The sequence below is a fragment of the Haliotis rufescens genome, unplaced genomic scaffold (assembly GCF_023055435.1).
Source record: "Haliotis rufescens isolate VD_foot unplaced genomic scaffold, xgHalRufe1.0.p SCAF_11, whole genome shotgun sequence".
Taxonomy (NCBI): domain Eukaryota; kingdom Metazoa; phylum Mollusca; class Gastropoda; order Lepetellida; family Haliotidae; genus Haliotis; species Haliotis rufescens.
The window spans coordinates 22,931,079-22,954,518 of NW_025963791.1; the positions used below are offsets into that span (position 1 = coordinate 22,931,079).

The following is a 23,440-nucleotide window of genomic DNA, read 5'->3' on the forward strand; positions in this document are numbered from 1 at the left end:
GCTATCAGTGAGACACTTATGCTGCTTTCAGTGAGACACTTACGCTGCTTTCAGTGAGACACTTACACTGCTTTCAGTGAGACACTTACACTGCTTTCAGTGAGACACTTACACTGCTTTCAGTGAGACACTTACGCTGCTTTCAGTGAGACACTTACACTGCTTTCAGGGAGACACTTACGCTGCTTTCAGGGAGACACTTACGCTGCCTTCAGTGAGACACTTACACTGCTTTCAGTGAGACACTTACGCTGCTTTCAGTGAGACACATATGCTGCTTTCAGTGAGACACTTACGCTGCCTTCAGTGAGACACTTACGCTGCTTTCAGGGAGACACTTGCGCTGCTATCAGGGAGACACTTACACTGCTTTCAGTGAGACACTTACGCTGCTATCAGTGAGACACTTATGCTGCTATCAGTGATACACTTACACTGCTTTCAGTGAGACTCTTACGCTGCTTTCAGTGAGACACTTATGCTGCTTTCAGTGAGACTCTTACGCTGCTTTCAGTGAGACACTTATGCTGCTTTCAGTGAGACACTTACGCTGCTTTCAGTGAGACACTTACGCTGCTTTCAGTGAGACACTTATGCTCTTTCAGTGAGACACTTACACTGCTATCAGTGAGACACTTACACTGCTTTCAGTGAGACACTTACACTGTTTTCAGTGAAACACTTACACTGCTATCAGTGAGACACTTACACTGCTATCAGTGAGACACTTACGCTGCTATCAGTGAGACACTTACACTGTTTTCAGTGAAACACTTACGCTGCTTTCAGTGAGACACTTACGCTGCTTTCAGTGAGACACTTATGCTCTTTCAGTGAGACACTTATGCTGCTATCAGTGAGACACTTACACTGTTTTCAGTGAAACACTTACGCTGCTTTCAGTGAGACACTTACGCTGCTTTCAGTGAGACACTTATGCTCTTTCAGTGAGACACTTATGCTGCTATCAGTGAGACACTTACACTGTTTTCAGTGAAACACTTACGCTGCTTTCAGTGAGACACTTACACTGCTTTCAGTGAGACACTTATGCTCTTTCAGTGAGACACTTATGCTGCTTTCAGTGAGACTCTTACGCTGCTTTCAGTGAGACACTTATGCTGCTTTCAGTGAGACACTTACGCTGCTTTCAGTGAGACACTTATGCTGCGATCAGTGAGACACTTATGCTGTTTTCAGTGAGACGCTTATGCTGCTATCAGTGAGACATTTGCTGCTTTCAGGGAGATGCTTACGCTGCTTTCAGTGAGACACTTATGCTGCTTTCAATGAGACACTTACGTTGCTATCAGTGAGACACTTACGCTGCTTTCAGTGAGACACTTATGCTGCTTTCAATGAGACACTGACGCTGCAGTCAGTGAGACACTTATGCTGCTTTCAATGAGACACTTACGCTGCTATCAGTGAGACACTTATGCTGCTTTCAGTGAGACACTTATGTTGCTTTCAATGAGACACTTACGCTGCAATCAGTGAGACACTTACGCTGCTATCAGTGAGACACTTACGATCAGCTGTATGGAGAATCTGAATACACCAGTCCAGAAACCCGGGTAGTTTGTGCTTGACAACATCTGGTCTGGTCATGAAGCGCGATATGAGGAACGCCGCCGCATCCCGACTCTTGCCGCTGACACTCAGGTATGTCTGTAACAAGATCTCTACAACTTAAAGCCCACTCATGTATTAAATATGGAGAATATAGTCAAGGGGAGACAATCATAAAAAGGTACGAGTCATGACTGATTGTCTCCCCATAACCACAACAGTTGTAGTACATGTACTGATACAGGGTTCACATTTATCATAGGTCCGCTAGAATGGGACTAGTAATATTCAGGAAGGACTAGTAACATTTCCCTCTTGACTGCTACTTCACCATTAGGTAGATAGCAACAGTTGAACTCTGTGGCAGATCAATTTTGCCAAATAGTGAAAATAGAATATGATTCTAACCCTGTGATGGTGAACACCAAAATAACATCATTTTCTACATTATGACTTCATGCAACAAGGTTATGGAGAAGTCATGGCATATTTACGGAAAATTATTCACATTCAATTTTTTCATTAGCAGCGAATGGTCTGTCATGAATGGGGAATTAATTTACTTATGCTTGTCAGGATATGAAATACAGTATCTTTGCTGATATGATTACCGTCTGCATCCCATCACATTAACAACGGATACACTTGATAAAGTTGACACAATTTATGGATAACAACTTCTATAATATGCTATATAGCAACGTTTCGGTATAGATCCTCATATCTTTATATCATTATACTGTTGTCAAGCAAGTTTCTGTACCATATGGTTCTATGAAAAGTTGTTATCAATAAAGTATGTCTACTATGTGATACGTTAACTTCTGAGAAATGTCTAAATATAAATTACCACAGCTCACTTTGAAGTGTGCTGTCCAGGTACTCTGACCAACAACAGCAGACATCCTTGAACACCCACCTTGCCAACTTCAATGATTCGATCCATGACCGGTTGCTTTTTCTCTCCAGCTTCGGTTTTCATGCTGCCATCAAGACGTACCATGTCAAACGGGATCATACACACCATTGCCAGCCACAACACCAGGATGTAGCGAGACTCCCAGTTCTGTAAGTCACAGAGGAGACCGGAACATCATGCACGATCATGGGGAGACTGAGGGAGATTAATGGGCAAGTAAACTATTGTCTAATTTGTCCATTTTCACATTGACAGTTCCATTTACATAATTCACAGTCAAACTAGATGTGACACAGCATTGTGATAATCGTTTGCTGGTTTTTCGTTGGCAAGAAGTTGTCTCTTCTCCTTCTCATGGGCATCGTCTAGGTTTCGATACTTCTTCTTCTTGGGTGGCATCAAACAACCTGGATTGTGGTTGCAGTATTATCCTGTTGAACCTGCAGTATCTCAATGAATTTGTGCAGATTTGGATGTCACCCCTTGAGATGATTTGCTGCATCGTCCCACCGCTCAGAGACATATAATTGTGTTTCGTGACAAACTCATCTTTTGTGTTAATGATGGTTGGGCATCCTCTTTTGGAGTGAGTGAGTGAGAATGGTTTTACACCGCTTTTAGCAATATTCCAGCAATATCACAACAGGGGACACCAGAAATGGGCTTCACACATTGTAGCCATGTGGGGAATCGAACCCGGGGCCTTCGGCGTGACGAGCTAACACTTTAACCACTAGACTACCCGACTTTGTTTGGGGGTGAGTGCATGTGTGAGGCAGGGCAGAGTTGATGGCTTTAACCACTAGACTACCCCATCGCCCCACCTCTTTTGGAACATTTCCAATGAATGGAAGTTTGACGTCTGGTCTTAATCATGACCTTGTATCCGGCAAGGACTAGGTGCAGATCCATCTTAGAATTGGGAATAAAATGTAAATCAATCTGCTCATTTGCCACAGTGGAATACTGTTTCTTGTCTGCAATTCCTTTTTTAGTCCAAATCAGACTAAATGATCACTCACTCACTGACATATAGCTTAAACGTTTTCACTCAGTACACTGTATGTGAACATAGTTCACCAAATAGTTGTGTTGTTATATTTTGTGAGATTGTTGTGTCATATGTGAGATTCCCCCCTTAACACCCTATTGTGTTACCAAGCACCATGCTCTGGTGTACCCATTACAATAGGTGCTGGACAAGTTGGAAGAACCCCACCAGGCAGACTGGTCATCGGCCACATCATTAAAATTGCGCAGCATGTCAAACACTGGTAAGCCCGGGGACGATTTTGCCCGACGTTTATGGTATTTCCCTTTTCCAAATTTAATTGTGGTCAACCATTTGTGGTTAAGTATCCTCTAAAGTATTAAAATCTGCAAAGCTGCTATCTTGACTTTACTTTCCCTTAAAGGAGATTAACCATGATATGCTAAGGATTCTCATCATTTTTTTTTTCTACATCCACTCTACATGCTACAGTTAACATGGTTAATCTAGTCATTAAAAGCAAAAACATTTTTAATGTACATGCAGACAGCCTGTATTCAAAATATTTGCTGGTTTGGGCAAGAAAACATTAAATTTAATTTCAACCAAAAAGATATTGCTTAACTTCACTGAAGGGAACTTTTAGACTTGTTCTTGCATCACTTCTCAAAGACCTTTTTTACAGGCTGAACAGGTACCAAAATAAACGTTATATGACTTATTTGCTGTGAAGTACATACAGCACATTTTGGACATTAACAAAGACTAAATTTCTTTCAAGATAACTCCATGTCTCACCTTAAAGTCGTGGGGGTCCTGTAGTTTTAAAAGTGCCAACACTGGTTCAACATCAACAACTTCATGGGGCAGGAGGCGGACAACAATCTTAAACCCTCGCATCTGAAACACAATTCGCAAGTTAAACTATCATCCACTGGCACATAACAGTACATCTAGTCTCGCTGTAAGAAAGGGCCTTCCAATAAATTATGTCAAATAATTATTTCATAGGGGTTGAAAAGTCTGTCGTTCTTTATTTGTAGAAGTGGTGAGTGAATAAGTTGGGATTAGAGCCACTTTGAAAAATACTTCAGTCACATCAAAGCATGATCATGTTAGTGTGGGAGAAAAGCCCAAATTGATTCTTTCCACTTTGGGGGTGACAAAACAATGACCACACTGGAGACAGTGCTTGGATTAAAACCAATGAACATCAGCCTCTGACAGTCAGGGGACACAACTCTTCTAAGTAGGATGTGGGTTTCACCTCTGCCTCACCTCGTGCTTTTCTCCCCCATGAAGTTGACACGCCATGACATAACTGAAATACTGTTCAAAGCAGCGTTACAACTCGCTATTAGTTTCTTCCACTAAACATCCTCAGGCAGTGTCCCAAGAACAAATTTATGACTTTTGGAAACACTACATTTACTAATCACTGTGGTGGTAGGAAACTCAATCTGAAATTCCCAGAAGGAACACAGGGTTTGTTGTACCTTAGTGATGAGATAGATATACTTGAAGGCCAGGTGGACAACAGGGACAGGGGTGTCCGGGTTCCTTGCTTGGTTCAACAGCTGCAGCAGGAGTGACTCTGGGAATGATACACATGATGAGAGAGTGAGTATGGTTTTACGCCGCTTTTAGCAATATTCCAGCAATATCACGATGGGGAACACCAGAAATGGGCTTCACACATTGTACCCATGATGGGTATCGAACCCAGGTCATCGGCATGATGAGCGAACGCTTTAACCACTTGGCTACCCGACCGCCCCCACATAATGAGGATATTAACTTGGTTAAGGGGGTGATCAGGGTGTGATTTGTTCTGTATCTTTTAGCAAGTGATTTGTAGCACCTTCAAAATCTTTTGTGGTCACATTCAATACAATTTTGCACTATTTTAGTTGGAAACACGTCCAAATGGATTCTTCATGTCACAATAAAATGCTGGAACTCAGCTAGTATCCATTTAAAAGAAATTATTACATTTCATATCAAATGAAAAACATTAATGATTGAACAAAAGCAATGAAAGAAATACATTTTTGCCACACGTTACCCATCTTCCCGAGGCAAGAGGGGTTAACTGACTTTAATGTCCAGTTTCCACCCTTGCCGAACTAGACTGGGATTTTTGGCTCAATCATAGCGCAACCACCAATCTAAACCTCTCCTAGGGATCAATCCGATTCCACCTGTCGTATCACTTGCATTTGTTTCAAACGAAATGGCGGCGCCCAGTCAAGACGATATGATCAATAATGAAGATCTATATTGTTATAAAACGGGTTTTACATCACGAAGTGCATCAAGTCATGTGAGCACCTTGATTTGAAAAATATCTGTTGACAACGAGTTGGCGGTGCACATGCTTTGCAAATCCTGCAATCGGCCAAAACTCTGCACGACAGTTTACAAACTGGTTTTCGATTTCGTTGCGCGATTTGATTGGACTATGCAACGACTCGTTAGTACAGCCAAAATAGCTCCATAATACCAGCCTAGTTCGGCAAGGGTGGAAACTGGACTTTTATAGTCAGTTTACTCTCTTGCCTCGGGAAGATGTACATTACCAGGTATTTATGTTTTCATAATGCAGTGAAGACAATTGTGCTTACAGGTTACCTTGGTTACTTATTATTTACACTGGAACAGTATTCACATCACCATGATCATGATAAATCTTGTTGGCTTATTAACATGATCAACCAATCAGGTTAGTGTTCCAGAAACTTATATGCTGAAATCATAAATTATGTTTACCAAGATGAGGATCAATCAAATGAGGTTGTTCTTGGTAGGAATCGATGATACCTGAAATAGAAAGTGCTCAAAATAGAATTGATTAACATATATGCAGACTGGCAAGAAGCAATCAGAATATTTCAAAATAGGTAAAAGAAAACATGGATTTATGCTCAGTCACTGAGCCTGGTGAGCCCTTGTCTTACATGCATACCTTAATAGCACTAAATCCACATAACATACTTGGTAAGAAGCTCAATTTGTCATATATCTATTTCATTACAAAACAGGCAATATATGGCTGCAATATCATCTATGCAATGCTATGTGACATAATATTTTAACTAGCTCTCACTAGTAACTAAGAGAGAGAGAGTTGTCTGGTTCCTGCTAATGGGCACCATTGTGTCTGTACTGGCTAGCAAGCAGTTATCGCCGAGGACCAATTATCGCCAATACCCATTATAGTGCGAACATAATTGCATCTTGTTTAACTTTTTTACATGTGTTTCTCATCTCCAACCTCAACCAGCAACAGAGCAGTCAGGCGAACTTTAAAAAAAACAACCCAAAAAAACCTGCTTTCAATTAATTGTGTAAGTTATTTTATGAAATTGTTAAAGGTTAGAACACTTCGTAACAGTCCTTCAAATAATTAAAGACATAGATCGAGTCGCTTTGTTTTGGAAGCATTTTTTTTTAAATATAGCTTAAGAGAGATCAAGCTGACCTGGGTTTTTTAGTGTGCAATTGTTGAAGTATTTTTTTTAACACATCTGGGCATAAATTACCACAGTGGCAGGAAAACTAGAGATAAGAAAGGTTTTTATTATTTGACGTTGGAACAAAAATTAAAGGCAGGCCGGGGATGGGAATCACAGGACAAAATACAGACAGTCTGATCACAAGACGTGCACATCATGATGGCAATAACTGGTACAGTTAGTTAGTCAATGGGAAAATTCAAATCCCACTTTTTTTATTCCTTCTTCTATTATAACAGAAAACTACTCAATTTTGTTTTCATGGACAGAAATAAGCATATTTGATCAAAATTTCACAAAAATCAAAGTTATTGGTACAGTCAACTTTATACATGGAATATTTCAGAAATAACATGAAAAATGGCAATAATTGGTGGGAGGCCATGTATGCCTTATGGGGTAGAAATTAACCAAGAACATCTACTAGCCCGAACAGTGATAACATACAGCAACATCCCTCAAAACATTTTAAATTCTACAAGCTCTTAGAGTACCTTTAACATTAACAGCGGGCTGGTGCTAACATCTATCCCTGCCTCATGCTGGGATGGGTAACTCAAGTAGTTGGGACAGGTGGGCCCTTAGCAGGACCCGAGTACCCACATGTCTACCTGGAACCATAGCTAGTCAGATGATACATTGTTTAATGACACTAATATTAAAAATCCAAGTTTACACTTTAAGTTGCTAATGTAGCAGGGCGTAGAGTCATCCCACAGATGACCTCCTTACCTTGTCAGCTTGCTGACTGGGTTAACCTCTTTGGTCATGTGGACAAGGCGTCCGACCTCGGTTGAGCAAAATTTGAGCAAAATAAGCCTCAGTACCCTACTATGCGGCCCGGGACGTGCCTTCTGTTGACGGGGGAGTATGTAGCAGGGCGTGGAGTCATCCCACAGATGACATCCTTACCTTGTCAAGGACAAGGCGTCCGACCTCTGATCAGAAGGTCCGTGGTTCGAATCCCATCACAGGACTCAGAAGTTTTATGGCCGCTACACACAGATTTGTTCTGAGTTAATATATGTTTCAGTAACTTCAGTGTGCTCATGATCAGATAGTTTTATAGGTGTATCTAAATATATTTTTGCGAGAGCTCTGGTAAAACAATTAACCCAACTCTTAAGACCTACAGCGGGTACCCGGGTAGTAAATTTGGACTCGTCCAGCCCGAGGCACCCCCTTCATGCCACAGCTGGCAGTCAGAACTAATTACTGGCATAAGCTGTGGCTGGTCTCACCATAAACATTTCTTGATAAAATTGTGGTGTTAAACTGAAGATTTAGGTGTGACAGGGTACAACTTCATTAATTGCAAACATTTGGATATGTTCCCTGACTGAAATATTGCAAATTAGAGTTTGTTATACCTTGATAGGATGTAGGAGTCAGTACAATACTTGCACAAGTTTAATATGCACATCGCTTACGTTGTTGGCTCTGTTTTGGTTTGAGAATTGAATCAGGCATGGGACGTCATACTTGGAAATAATGATACATTATTTAAAAACACGCAGAACCGTCGACCCACTGTCCCTTTAGTGACAATTCATTATATGGCAGATAGCATTGCTGCCAAGGATATCAGTGATGAAAGACTTCCGTCCACCCCCACCCACCACCCCCTCCATCCTCCAAAAGTTATAGGTCCCATGCATTGCTGCTCAGTCCTATAATTATATAATCTTTTGAGAGGGGATACGGGCCGATGTCATACCATGTCATACCATTATTGAAACTTGTTACAGGCCACACTGTCTGAAAGCTATACATCAAGTCTAAATGTAGAAAATGACTCATGAACCTAGCAAGTCTAAAGTTTACAAAACCACGTTGACAACTCACAAGTAAATCGTTCACATGACATTTCTAAACTTCTAAGGTCATCATAAACATCCTTCAACCCATCGATAAGTGACCGAATTTCTTCGATCTCCTTGAACTCTTCATGATATGCTTTTTGCTCATCGCCTTCAGTATCTTCGACTTCCATGACACTCGAACTTTCCGTAGCAGCCGCCATATTTGTAAACTCTCGCTGCTAAAACGAGATGTGTGAGATTTGGGATTTGTTTTAAATAAAATTATTCAAAAGATCCCTTACGTCCCGTTATAATACGTAATAACAAAACAATAGGCATCTGTATGATTAAAGTTTATTTTTATTAAGTATTTTCTTAAATAGAATGTAAAAATATTCCAGATGTTCGAATCAAAAACGAAATTCAGTTATGTAATTATCATACATCAACTTATGATTGCCTCTGGTATAACACGATTTGGCATTTAAAAACCTGTTATTCTAATAAGATTTTAAATTACAGCATATATATTGTGTAATTAAAAGTCATTGTTCGTAAAAAGAGAAAACGCCTACATTTTGATTAACCATACGGAAATAAGAACGGTAACTCTGACTCCGACAACAAGTGAAAATATTAGATGCGAAGTATATACGGTAATAATATTGATGTTAAACAAACACAAAAGTGGCAGGATCAGTTATTAATCAATGTCAATAGAAGCATCGATTATCTTAAGGGATTTGTTCATACGAAAGCAAAATAGATAGCCACGACAGAATATCTGATGAAGATATCACTGTCAAACATGCCCGAAAAACAATTATGGAAAGTGTTCCTACCATCCAGCATGTTGACTTGTCCCAGTGGCTATATATACGGATCTGTACTTGAAAGAACTCAGACAGTATGCATTCAGAAAATCAGTGAGAGTGAAAATGACACCCCAAACAGTTCAGTGGTTGGAATTTGGAGGTCTCGTAAAGAAAAGAAGACTGCAGAAAGTTTAGAGGAGATAAAAACCCTTTCTCACGGCGATATCTTTATTAAATTGTGTATATCTGAATTTGGTTCCATTTCTTGCAGCTTGCAAAACCTTGCAAAAAAGCATCTGGAATCAAAATGTCACTGCATTTTATATGATCCTTGTGATTTGCTCTCCTCATACATTCTTACAAATAGATCTTTCATCAGACAAACAACAACTGTCAATACGAGCAATGAGGTGGTGTCATCCTGTGAAAACATATCGTCACTTGTGTCATCACTATTAACATTTTCCAACATACCAGGAGAGAAATATGAAGCAAAGGGAAGAAAAGAGGTGAAAGAAATCTCAAGGATTTCTACACAAGGAATCTTTTATCCATTCTGCCAACTTATGATATGCCCATTCATCTCAATTTTCCTTCTGTTTGGAAAAATATTTGACAACAGGTAAGACTTTTTTCAGTGGCATTTGGAAGTTGGTGTGATGAAGTAAGACAAGTTCTATAAGTGCTTGAAAAAGGCGTTAGGATCTACACCGAAACGTCGCACTAATTGTAATAAAGAAGTTGTTCATCCATAGAACTTGTCTTACTTCAACAGGTAAGACACAAAGATAAAAATGTCTGAGGTAGTATGTGATGACAATGGGGTAATTGGCATTAGTTATAAGAAATTAAAAAATTATGTAAGGATTTTGCCAGCATATTTATTTTCTTAGTCATACTGTTTTCAAGAAATTTTCCTTTTGGCCTTTTTGTTTATTAAATCATGTTTTTTTTGTTAACCCCACCAGCCCCGATCAAAAACTTCTGTATGTCAGCCATTTCCCTCACAAAATCAATCATCAGCTGTTCATTGTCGCTTTGACATTTGAGCGTTGCATTTACTGCCTACAACAACAACAAAAAGATAATTATCTCCCTAGTTTCGATACCTGCTGCGCAAATGCACTTCCTGTTTATTATGTAACAGACAGTTGCCAAGTATGTTGTCTATTTGTCATGTTAATGATACGAGCGACATGTATTTCATTGTTATGACTTAGATCGTGGGAGAGATGAAAACACATTTTACATGTTTTAGGTTCGAATTTATCTTGAATATTTTATTGAAAACAATTCGAGATGAATTGATCATGTTGATACAATTGAAATATATGTACTCACCTGGCAGGATGAACATTTCTTCAATTCTTTCTCAACATTGCACATGCTGCTACTTGTCACTTCAAGTGGACGGGTGGATTTTTTTAGCCCTGAAGTATTCTGCAATTTTCACTATATTGGCTTGAAATACTAATGATTACACCTTTGCATTGCTTATCATATCGTGTGCTTGTCATACTGCATCTATTAAGGAAATGGTGTATGTTTTTCATTACTCATTATTATAATAACATTTTAACACTTTATCTTTCTCAACACGCTCAAAGATGTTTTGCTTTTCAGATGCACAAAGAGCAGCTTGGCAAAGACCTGTCTAGATGGCCCCACACTGACTCGACACATTCGATACAAATGTAGCTTCTTGAGAAGAAGTTGTACTCACAAAAATGATTCTCCACTAAATAGGCTGAAGTAAGTACTGTAGCATCACACTGACCAGTAGTGTGTCACATGAGGATTCAGGGCAGAAGAGATCCCAATACGACATATGCTACTCAGCTTTTGATAGGGATATTATGAGTGTACAGGCAGGAACTGAATGTGTCTGATTGCTTGGAGAAGTTGTCCTACAAATAGCACTCAATATTGCCATGGAGCTGACTCATTATTAAGTGAATTAGTGATACATGTACATTGCTGTAATTTGTGTAAATTACCATTTTTCACAGAGAGAAATGTAAACAAAAATACCCCATCCCCAAATGGACCTACCTACACTATTTCTAGATGGGCAGAAATAGAAAATATTTTTTGCCTTAAATGGTAATTTGGTATGAAGTGTTCTGTGGATGCATTTCTTGTTTAAATCTGATAAAAACTGATTTATTTCTTCAAGGTTTTTGGATTCCTGTGGCCGGCAGCTGATTGATACAGCACTAGGTATATGTGTGATGGTTGTCATGGTGAATGCCACACTCGCAGACAATGCTGCCACCAGCATCATGGACTGGGCCGATGTGAGAAGTTATTGATGTTCTATTTCATTTTGCATTCTTTTAGTTGTTAATTTTGTGGCTTAACCACATCAACAGATATTGCGAACACAACGGTTTTTAATCATTTTTAATGATTCTATTAAGAAAACCATTGTCATGACTATTAAGCTGCTGTGGTAGTGTATGTTTGGTGCTTTTAGATTATACATTGAGACCTACCACAAGTGTCAATAATTACAGTCTTGAAAATCCTTGAATTTTGCAGTTCAGCCTTGAAAAGGTCTTAAGTTTGAATATGCTTTGAAAAGATATTATATCATGTATATGTTTGATAAAACCTGAATTTTAAAACTATATATGGTTAACTCTATTTTTAAATAAATGATTTCAACTTGAAATTTTATTTTAAATTGTATATTTATATACCGGGATACTTATCCTATCTCACATTATCCATTTCTCCTTCTCCTTTCGATCTTGGTGTGGAAATGCCTTAGATGAAGTGTCCAGCTTCATAAAAATATTACACCCGAACACATCCCAGCATCACCATGGTCACCATCCAAACAAATGTGTCACACAGTGTAATCCCAGAAACTTTGTTCTAGAGCGTTTCCACACCAAGATCGGAAAAAGGAGAAAATGCATTGTGTAAGACAGGATAAGTTTATTTTTTTTATGTCCCTTGTAATTCATGGTCATATTGCAAACGGAAATTTAAACACTGGTGAGTGGCCTTGACTATTTTGATAGTGTACTTGGATGTACAAATGGAGCCATTTTGACAATGACATATGTTGTACAGAACGTGGCCAGTTCTCTGACTCGGTTGATCAACTGGATGATGGGGGCACCTGCCGGTCTGAAGCTCAACACTCAGCTCACACACTTCCTGGGACACTTCTTCCTCTACCATATCTACCTGTGGACAGGTGAGCCTAGCTGTCTCTACCAGGGGTGTCTGTAGATGGCCTCTACCCGACTGACACAGTAGTTTTCAGGGCATGTGGCTTTCCTGAATTCTGTGGGAAATAATCATATACTTTTTACAAGATTTAATGTATGTTTTGGTGAAATAAGTGCAAAACCTGCAAATAATCATATTATTATGTTAGCTAAGAGACACATTTTTATTTCTAGTTTAAAGAAAAGGAAACCCTCAATGGACGTTTTTAAACAAGTATTCAAAGATGCTATTTATTTGGAATATCTGTCAGCAAAAACTAATAATAAGCTTAGCACTTATAACAAAAAGTGGTTATTGTATTGTGGTTTACATGATGCCTTGAATCTTACATAGATTGCTGACTGTGTGTTATTATTGATTGTTTGCAATCACTTTGACTCTATTGCCAAAGAAAGACTGTAATGTTTTTCCAAGATAAGGATTACAATACTATAATTCGGTACTGTTTATTCCTTTACAGTTACTACATGTATTAGCTTATCTTTCTACGATTGCTCATAAATATGGTGTCAACTACATTCATGCAAGAACATCTTGCTCGATCCTTCATGATCAAGGCCTATTCTCCGCGGTGTCAAAATGTTAATTGCTATATATGTATATATTACTGTGTATGTAACCACTGAAACTGGAATAAAAATTATTTGGAAAAAAAAAAAAAAGTTATCAGGGCATGTCTCCACCATGCCCTACACTGACTGGGAGTGTATCATACAGAGTAGTTTTCAGGGCATGTCTCCACTATGCCATACACTGACCTGTATATACCTGACTGTGAGAGTATGTTTCAGGCTACCTGTCCCTACTGCGACCCGTCCTGGGGGTGCTGCTTCGGGGTAGCAGTGTGTTGGGGGTGATTGGGGCGTCAGCCCAGCTGTGTCTAGTCCAGGACGTCATCTCCATGATGACAGTACACATCTACTGCTTCTATGTGTACGCAGCAAGGTAAGGCAGGCTTTTTCACGTGTAATGCTTTACAAATCTGTTTTTCTTTCCACTGAGTGTTTTATTGATCTCCTTAATAACGCTACAATGCTACCTTAGGGGTCCATATAATTGATGAGCGTTATAGTCAAGGTGGAGTCGTAGGGGGTAGATGACCAACACACCAATTCACACTTCGCCTACCTAACACGACCTATGCCGCACGTTGCATATCAGAGTTTGAAATTTTATGCATTACCGCACGCTATAACCGCATTAGCACTATATTGAAGGGCTCAATAGCGAGGGGACACCGTATTTGAGACATTATTCACATGTTCTCATAATGCTTATAATGTAATGGAGACTGCTCCAGTCTAGATATTACAGTGTCTGAAGAGAGTGAGTGTGTGTGGTTTTTACCTTCGGCAGTATTCCATCATGACGGGGACAACAGAAATGGGCTGCACACAATTTACCCGTTTGAGGAATAGAACACAGGACTTGAGCAGGATACAAGAGAACTGATAGCCTTGGAATACTGATGTTAGTGTAGAAGTTCTAATTGTCTTTCGGGGGCACAGGTTGCCCAGTCATCTAAGGCGCCACGATTCGCTGTGCAGAGTTGCGTCCCTTGGGCACACCAGAAACCTATGATTGTGGGTTTGAATCCCTGTTCGCCCCGATCATGTTTCTAGGTTTGTCAGCACCATACCCGTGCTCGTGGGTTTCACCGAAGTGGTAAACGTCTGAGACCTGCATCACTTTGGGCTTTCCTCCCACATTAAGCTGACACGCCGTGATATAACTGGAATACTGTTAAAAGCGGCATAAAACCCAACTCACTCACTCACACTAATTGTCTTTCCCCCTCATTCAGGTTATACAGTCTGCAAGTATATGCCCTTGCATCACTGTGGCGTCTGTTTCGAGGCAAGAAATGGAATGTGCTGCGTCATCGAGTGGACTCGGCCGTGTACGACATCGATCAGCTGTTTGTGGGGACCCTCTTCTTTACCATCCTTCTCTTCCTCCTGCCCACTACCCTGCTGTACTATGTCTTCTTCCTTGCGGTGAGAAGAAGTCCACATTATTGTCTCACGAGAACTGTGGGGTCATGGGTGGTTGTCATGGTGACTCTGTTGACAATGCCATTTCGGCCTTCAGTGGCACTACTCAGCCATTTAGTCATGTAGCAATGTTTGTTTGTTGTTTACTGCCGCATTCAGCAATATTCCAGCTATATGACGGCGGTCAGTAAATAATCCAGTCTGGACCAGACAATCCAGTGATTATCATCATGAGCATCGATCCATGCAGTTGGGATGCGGTGACAAGTCAGCGAGCCTGACCACCCGATCCCGTTAGTCAGTGCAAAAACGAGGCTCAAGGGGTGCATTCAGGTGAGCTGTTTTTTTCTGTTCTCTGGGAACACAGTTCAGGAAGTTTCCACTGCCCTCCGGAAAAGAGAGAGATGAGCAATAAGTATGTGTCAGTGGATAAATATAAGTGATATTTTGACTCTAAAAAATATATTTCTGCAGATATATTTTAAGTCTTATGCATGTATTTGTTACATTATTTACACTGTGTTGGCAGCTGCGTGCAGTGGTGCTGGTGACGGAGGGGCTGCTGACGTTGTGTGTGTGGGTCATCAACCACCTCCCTGTCTACTCCCTCAGCATGTGGCTGCTGGGGTCCAACACAGTGGCAGGTCAGTCCCTACTCCCCCTTCAGGCTCTCACTGTTCGTGGTGGTAAAGTCCACTCCGACTTCACTAGAATACTGAAGAACTCAATGCACCAGTACCTGACAAAGTCGTTCTTTATTTATCATCATTTGATTGTCCTGATAACTAGAATTTTTTTGTTGAATATATGGATAACTAGTAAGGCTGGGACGAGTCCAAATTTACTACCCGGGTACCCGACCCCCCTATTACCCACTGTAGGTCTCAAGAGTGTACAAAATGTCTAATTGGGAATTGTTTTACTGAAGCCCTGGCAAAAACTATTTAGATACATGTATCTAACGATCGGATCATGCGTACAGTGATGTTGACTGAAGCTTTATGTTTACTCAGACATATACAAGTCTAAAGGAATGTGTGCATCGGCAGAAAGAAATGTGAACACATGCGACTTGTGGTGTAACCACTGAGCTGTATTGAGTTTTTGTTATTAAACAATATATCATGTGACTAACCACAGGTCCGGGTAGTCCTGTGGGTACCTGGGTCCTACTCAGGACCCACCCGACCCGAGTACCCGAGTACCCGAGTTACCCGTCCCAGCCCTAATAACTAGATACATTTTCAGCCACTATTCCACCAGTTCTTGGTACACACGGGAGGGTCCAAAGGGAAGGGGTGAAGAAGCTGCACAAACACCTCTTTTTTCAGCATTTTTTGTGTCAACCTATAGGTGTCAGTCCCTCTATGTCTTTTTTGTTCACTCTGTGTCTTGTGTACACCCCTTTTTCAAACTACTGTATCTGGATTGGAATTAACCAAAACAGGCAGTCTAGCCCATGATATCTACCCCTTCCAGACTAGACTATTTGATTGTTTACCAGACCAAAAACCTGTTGTAGGAACAATGTGGTTCCTATCGTTACAACTTGGCTGCAGATAATCTCAGCAAAATACACGTGACTGTCCCTGATTGCTATGTACAGTATCTGTTGTGTAATGATTATTTGTTTAATTGTTAACTTCTTGATCCACTCCCTCTCGCTGTCTGTTGCTAGGTGATGTGCGGTTCTCCGTGGTGCCAGATTCCTACACTGAGACCTCCCTTGTGCTCACAATGCAGGTAAAAATATCATCATAATGTCAATAGTGGATATCACTGTGTACCTATGTTTCTTCACTGAGACCTCCATGTGCTAACGATGCAGGTATATATTTCATTGTAATGTCACTAGTGGCTATCAGGGTGTACCTATGTTTCTTCACTGAGACCTCCCTTGTGCTAACGATGCAGGTATATATTTCACCGGGGCGTCAGTAGTGGATATCACAGTGTACCTATGTTTCTTCACTGAGACCTCCCTTGTGCTAACGATGCAGGTATATATTTCACCAGGGTGTCAGTAGTGGATATCACGGTGTACCTATGTTTTTTCACTGAGACCTCCCTAGTACTAACAATGCAGGTATATATTTCACCGGGGCGTCAGTAGTGGATATCAGGGTGTACCTATGTTTCTTCACTGAGACCTCCCTTGTGCTAACGATGCAGGTATTGGTATATATTTCACCAGGGTGTCAGTAGTGGATATCACGGTGTACCTATGTTTCTTCACTGAGACCTCCCTTGTACTAACAATGCAGGTATATATTTCACCGGGGCGTCAGTAGTGGATATCAGGGTGTACCTATGTTTCTTCACTGAGACCTCCCTTGTGCTAACAATGCAGGTATTGGTATATATTTCACCAGGGTGTCAGTAGTGGATATCACGGTGTACCTATGTTTCTTCACTGAGACCTCCCTTGTGCTAACAATGCAGGTATATATATCATCGTAATGTCAGTAGTGGATATCACGGTGTACCTATGTTTCTTCACTGAGACCTCCCTTGTGCTCACAATGCAGGTATATATATCACCGGGGTGTCAGTAGTGGATATCACGGTGTACCTATGTTTCTTCACTGAGACCTCCCTTGTGCTAACAATGCAGGTATATATATCATCGTAATGTCAGTAGTGGATATCACGGTGTACCTATGTTTCTTCTCTGAGACCTCCCTTGTGCTCACAGTGCAGGTATATATATCACCGGGGTGTCAGTAGTGGATATCACGGTGTACCTATGTTTCTTCACTGAGACCTCCCTTGTGCTCACAGTGCAGGTATATATATCACCGGGGTGTCAGTAGTGGCTATCACGGTGTACCTATGTTTCTTCACTGAGACCTCCCTTGTGCTCATAATGCAGGTATATTTATCATCGTAATGTCAGTAGTGGATATCATGGTGTACCTATGTTTCTACACTGAGACCTCCCTTGTGCTCACAATGCAGGTATTTATATCACCGGGGTGTCAGTAGTGGATATCACGGTGTACCTATGTTTCTTCACTGAGACCTCCCTTGTGCTCACAATGCAGGTATATATATCACCGGGGTGTCAGTAGTGGATATCACGGTGTACCTATGTTTCTTCACTGAGACCTCTCTGTGCTCACAGTGCAGGTATATATATCACCGGGGTGTCAGTAGTGGCTATCACGGTGTACCTATGTTTCTTCACTGAGACCTCCCTTGTGCTCATAATGCAGGTATATTTATCATCGTAATGTCAATAGTGGATATCACGGTGTACCTATGTTTCTTCACTGAGACCTCCCTTGTGCTCACAGTGCAGGTATATATTTCACCGGGGTGTCAGTAGTGGATATCACGGTGTACCTATGTTTCTTCACTGAGACCTCCCTTGTGCTCATAATGCAGGTATATTTATCATCGTAATGTCAATAGTGGCTATCACGGTGTACCTATGTTTCTACACTGAGACCTCCCTTGTGCTCACAATGCAGGTATATATATCATCGTAATGTCAATAGTGGCTATCAAGGTGTACCTATGTTTCTACACTGAGACCTCCCTTGTGCTCACAATGCAGGTATATATATCATCGTAATGTCAATAGTGGATATCACGGTGTACCTATGTTTCTTCACTGAGACCTCCCTTGTGCTCACAATGCAGGTACATATGTCACCGTAATGTCAATAGTGGCTATCAGGGTGTACCTATGTTTCTTCACTGAGACCTCCCTTGTGCTCACAATGCAGGTATATATATCATCGTAATGTCAACAGTGGATATCACGGTGTACCTATGTTTCTACACGTAGACCTCCCTTGTGGTCACAATGCAGGTATATATATCATCGTAATGTCAATAGTGGATATCACTGTGTAGCTATGTTTCTTCACTGAGACCTCCCTTGTGCTCACAATGCAGGTATATATATCATCGTAATGTCAGTAATGGCTATCACGGTGTAGCCAACTTTCTTCACTGAGACCTCCCTTGTGCTTACAATGCAGGTATATATATCATCGTAATGTCAACAGTGGATATCACGGTGTAGCTATGTTTCTTCACTGAGACCTCCCTTGTGCTCATAATGCAGGTATATATATCATCGTGATGTCAGTAGTGGATATCACGGTGTAGCTATGTTTCTTCACTGAGACCTCCCTTGTGCTCATAATGCAGGTATATATATCATCGTGATGTCAGTAGTGGATATCAGTGATCTGTTTGTTTAGCTGCATGTTGATTCATGTCTGAAACTGAATCTTCTGCTTATGAAAAACACTGAACAAGCACTAAACAAGAAAAAATACACTTGTTCAGATACAGCAAAAAAACAATTTCTATTTTCCCTCCATCATAACTGAAATCACCCCGTAACTGACATAAACCTAGTTACAGCGTACATTCCTGTATCATAATGAGAAAGAACAAAGGATATCTGTATTCAGCAAACATTCGAAATGAACCATTAGTTCATTGAAACGGAAACTTTAACAAAGGGAGGTAACTTTGGCAATTCACATGCAACCAGCTAGTAACATTATGGTGAAGATGATTTGCCTTTCAAGCTATTTGCTCAGATATGACAATTGCCTTGAAATACAGTTTTGATTTCTGTACATACCTTTGTTTAATGTAGATCAGAAATTATTTAGACTTTTCAGAAATGAAATGGATGATATATAACTTGTTGTAAACGTTCAATCAAATATCCCTAGAGATACAAGGTTGACCACATGAAATTCTGGATGCAGGATGAGTATCTAATACTTGGATATCACTTTACACCTGAGAACAAAGAATTCTCCCTGCTATGTTGCAGCCCTCCCATCTGCCTCTTTGTGAACTCCTGAAGTCGGTCAAGGTGACGCCGACACACACGCAACCCTCGGACTCCTTGGCAACGCTACTGCACAAAGTGATCAAAGGTCAGCTGATATACCCCTGGATAGATGAAAAGAGCAGCAGTGACAAGAAGAATGTCTAGTCTACCACAGTATGAGGCTGGGGTGCAGTATAGTCATCGTGGAGACAGCAGCAGTGATAAGAAAAATTTCTTGTCCACCACAATATGAGGTCGGGGTATGGTATCGACATTATGGAGGCAGTGCCTTTTAAATTCAAAGTGCATGATCAGATTTATGATTCTTTTCCCATGGACTAGGGACATTTTTCCTATTCTTGTTGAAAATTATTTGGTTTTGGAAAATGTTAATGACTACAAATCTTATTCACACCTTCCATATATATTCATGTCCTCCATGAAGTCTATGTAATGTATGTAATTCTGCCCGAAGCTCACTTCAGTGAGATCTAGTTCCCTACTCAAGATTTAGAGAATAGCCTATGAGCAACTCAGAGTTACAAATTTTCTGTTCCAAGGCAGTTTATTTTATAAGTTTTAATATTTATTAACGAGGGACAGATAATCCGTAATTCAGAGTTGTTGTGTTGCCAGTTACAAGTAGTTTTTCTTTATATTACCCATAGTTATTTTTCTGACAAAATGTTCAAGTAAAGAACTGTGAGTTTCCTGATCTCAAATTGAGACATTATCTCAGTTACTGTATTGTTGGAATGATATCACATAATTCATCTTCATGAACTACGGATGATATCATCTTCGATTATTGATGATAATGCATTTATTACTTGTCTGTGAAGAGATCACCCGTTTTATAAACATACAGCTGTATTACACATTGTGTAATACCAAAATCCGTGCTTATGTACTGTCAGAACAAGTTTCATGAACAAATATTGAAAGCTCTCAACACCCCTTGGCTAATTCAACGACATTGCGTGTGGAGATCACTGAGAGGAGCTTACGCACACTCGATGACCCCAGCAACCTTGTTAGGCTGACTGTTTCGCCCATGGATCTTGCAACAAAATTCAACAAATTATGTCATCGGGTATTGTGACGTGATTGTAAACTTTGTGGTTCAGAGCCCCTTTCCACAAGAAGATCGTACTGTGGTGCAACGTCAGTCGTAAGTCTATATTAACGTATGTGAGTTGCAATGAAACCTTAGCACTACGATAACTTTGTGGAACGGACGCCTGAATTCTAAAGGTGGACCGTTGTATGGTATTAAATTAATACGTTTTAACATTTGACGTGTTTGAAGTATTATTCTGTTAAACTCAATTGGATATTATGCCATGGATCGTGTAGGTGTCAGCCTATTCACACGTGACAGTGTAATTCTAAAAACGTTATAAATGCAAGTAATAAATAAAATACTAAACTTGCTACCGTGTAAAACCAATGAAACTTATGAATAGATGTGATATCTGACTAGCTTTCACATTGATATTACACGGGAGCTCGTTTAGTATTCTATATTTATGTGACATCCTGTTGACATGGGCCTCTTTGAAAACAATGGTACTATTGTTATAATGCTCAGCAAGTGTTGCTGAAAATAATTCTATATCTTATAGGATTTCTTCTTGCATGCATATATTTTTGCTCAGGGCAGGCTTGAAATTGTCGTGTTTCAGAATTAGCTTTACAATATTTAAAAAACTACAAAAGTGAAAAAAAATAAAACCTTGGAAATCTGCATAGAAGTTAGATAAATGGAACATCAGATCACTGGGCTTAAACAGCACCAGGTTTAAACATGACAGGTGTTTATTATCAGGAGCAATAATCAAGTGGAATATTGTGTAGACAGAAAATCACACAAAGACATCGATGTAAGTCAAGGTGAAGATGAAGTTTTTTTATGGTGCAGTACAGTATTATAGTTTGACCATCTCAGGAAGCTTAGAGAAGTGCCTTTCTTACCGCAGACAGTGAGGTGATGCCCGGCATCACCAAAACATTCACTTTCCTGTCAACACACCATCGTGGCTTATGCAAGTTATAGATGTACTATGTCAATATCTGTCATGGCAGTTATAGCTCAACCTTCCAACCTGACCTAGGTCGCCTTCTACCAGACTGGTTAGCATGTGTCTGGATGGCTTGTCAGATTGTGTGTCTGTGATGTGTCTGTTGTTTGCCTGTCATACGTGCCCTTGACGTGTGTATCATGTGTCTTGAGTATCTGCTTTGTGTCTGCCATTTGTCTTCTTGAGTATGTATTTTCTGTGATGTGTCTGTCGCTCATCATTTTCATACTGCAGTTGACATGTGTGTGTGTGTGTGTGATGTATGTCTGGCGCATGTTTCACTGGTTTGTCTGCCATTCATCTTTAGTATGTACCTGTGATGTATTTTCTGCATGTGAAGGATGTCTGACTATCATACCGTATTCGACGTAATAAGCGCCCCGCTCTAATAAGCCCCCACGGTGATATTTGCTAATAATAATTCCTAGTGAACAATCCCAATTAGAACCCCTTCGGGTTGATCAATGTACACAAGACTTACTTATTCGTGTAATATACGCACTCGTGTGTCATATACACCCTTAATTATGGGCAATTAAATTCTGGAAAATATATCTATCGTGTATGATACGCACATACTTTTCTTTTGTATCATTTGAGGCTGTCAGCATAAACTACGAAATTTACGAGCTTTCAACTCTCTCTTTTTTTCTCACCAAAACTATATTCTAATAAGAGCCCCCTATTTTTAATTTTGAGAGCGCCCCAGGCACTTATTACGTCAAATACAGTATGTGCCCATGGTGCGCAGCGGAGATTAGCATGTGCCATGTGTGTTTGTGAACTGTGGTTAAACTATTGATGCTAACAAAAGTCAATGTTTTAAAGCCAGTGGCAATGCAAACAAGAACAAATGATGTATTCTGAAAAATATTCAAAGGAAGAATTACTTGTGATGTAATATTACTAGAATTTCTTTCGATCTGATCAAAACAGTTTGTTGATGTTTTATATGGAGATGCTATTTGTGTTTTACAGAGACAGGCAATGTAATTGTTATGCATTCCTGAGTGGTGGTAAATATATCTGTATATCTCAGTATGAAGAAAAGCTGTGACCTAACGGTGAAGAAGCATCAAGTCATTTTGTTATGATCTTTACATTTATATTAGCTGACCATGAGAACCGATCCCAGTGAGCGTATGTCATGACGTCATGACACACTGTCATCATCTGTCCATCCGTTGTCTGTCTGTTAACTTTTAATTTCTTCTCGTTCGAAATCCCGTTTCGCCCAGATTTTTTTCTAGGTTTGTCACCATCATACTCGTGGGTTTCACCGAAGTGGTAAACGTCTGAGACCTGAATCACTTTTAGCTTTCCTCCCACATTAACCTGACATGCTGTGATATAACTGGAATACTGTTCAAAGTGGCATTAAATCCAACTCACTCACTCTTCTCGGAACCGATTGAAGAGATGAGTCTGAAACTACACTACAATATGCTGCAACAGGGATCCGATATATCTTTAGATTAGGCTTAAAAAAATTAAAAGAATGGGTTCTTGGACAATGGCTTTTGAAAATATAGTGCCGGCGGTGTGTTTTGGGGGGTGAATAGGGAGGGTGGGGGAGTGGGATCAATAACCAAATAAACAGTTTGGGAAACGGCCTTCCTACATAAATCAAATACAATATTTGACTGCTGTTGTACTTCAAGTGTGTGCATAATACAAGCATACAATGAGCTTTGATTTTTGTTC

General features: G+C 40.1%; 2 protein-coding genes across 2 annotated transcripts in view; one reads left to right on the top strand and one right to left on the bottom strand.

Annotated features, from left to right (window-relative positions):
- The window catches only part of LOC124132814 (tubulin-specific chaperone D-like), an 89,522-nt gene extending 80,495 nt beyond the window's left edge, over positions 1-9,027 (bottom strand). Inside the window, exons 1-6 of the mRNA XM_046496955.2 lie at positions 8,843-9,027; positions 6,252-6,302; positions 4,979-5,076; positions 4,281-4,382; positions 2,492-2,638; positions 1,533-1,671 (exon numbers count right to left, since the gene is read on the bottom strand). Of these exons, the coding sequence (XP_046352911.2) occupies positions 1,533-1,671; positions 2,492-2,638; positions 4,281-4,382; positions 4,979-5,076; positions 6,252-6,302; positions 8,843-9,020 (715 nt within the window). The 5' untranslated portion in view covers positions 9,021-9,027. The remainder of the gene's footprint in view (positions 1-1,532; positions 1,672-2,491; positions 2,639-4,280; positions 4,383-4,978; positions 5,077-6,251; positions 6,303-8,842) is intronic.
- Positions 9,028-9,409: 382 nt separating this feature from the next.
- On the top strand, positions 9,410-22,205 carry LOC124132812 (phosphatidylinositol N-acetylglucosaminyltransferase subunit Q-like). Its single transcript, XM_046496953.2, has 9 exons — positions 9,410-10,236; positions 11,238-11,366; positions 11,791-11,911; positions 12,696-12,822; positions 13,649-13,802; positions 14,662-14,854; positions 15,381-15,495; positions 16,530-16,594; positions 19,656-22,205. Exons 1-9 carry the CDS (start codon positions 9,587-9,589, stop codon positions 19,818-19,820), a joined length of 1,719 nt encoding a protein of 572 aa, XP_046352909.2. The 5' UTR covers positions 9,410-9,586; the 3' UTR covers positions 19,821-22,205.
- Positions 22,206-23,440: the final 1,235 nt, after the last annotated feature.

What these genes read in the sequence shown, in the direction of transcription:
- LOC124132812 (XM_046496953.2), top strand. Translation starts at nt 9,587, where the DNA reads ATGAAGATATCACTGTCAAACATGCCCGAAAAACAATTATGGAAAGTG. An exon ending in CCATATCTACCTGTGGACAG is followed by an intron (nt 12,823 to 13,648) that starts GTGAGCCTAGCT and finishes AGTATGTTTCAG; the next exon opens with GCTACCTGTCCCTACTGCGA. An exon ending in TTCTATGTGTACGCAGCAAG is followed by an intron (nt 13,803 to 14,661) that starts GTAAGGCAGGCT and finishes CCCCTCATTCAG; the next exon opens with GTTATACAGTCTGCAAGTAT.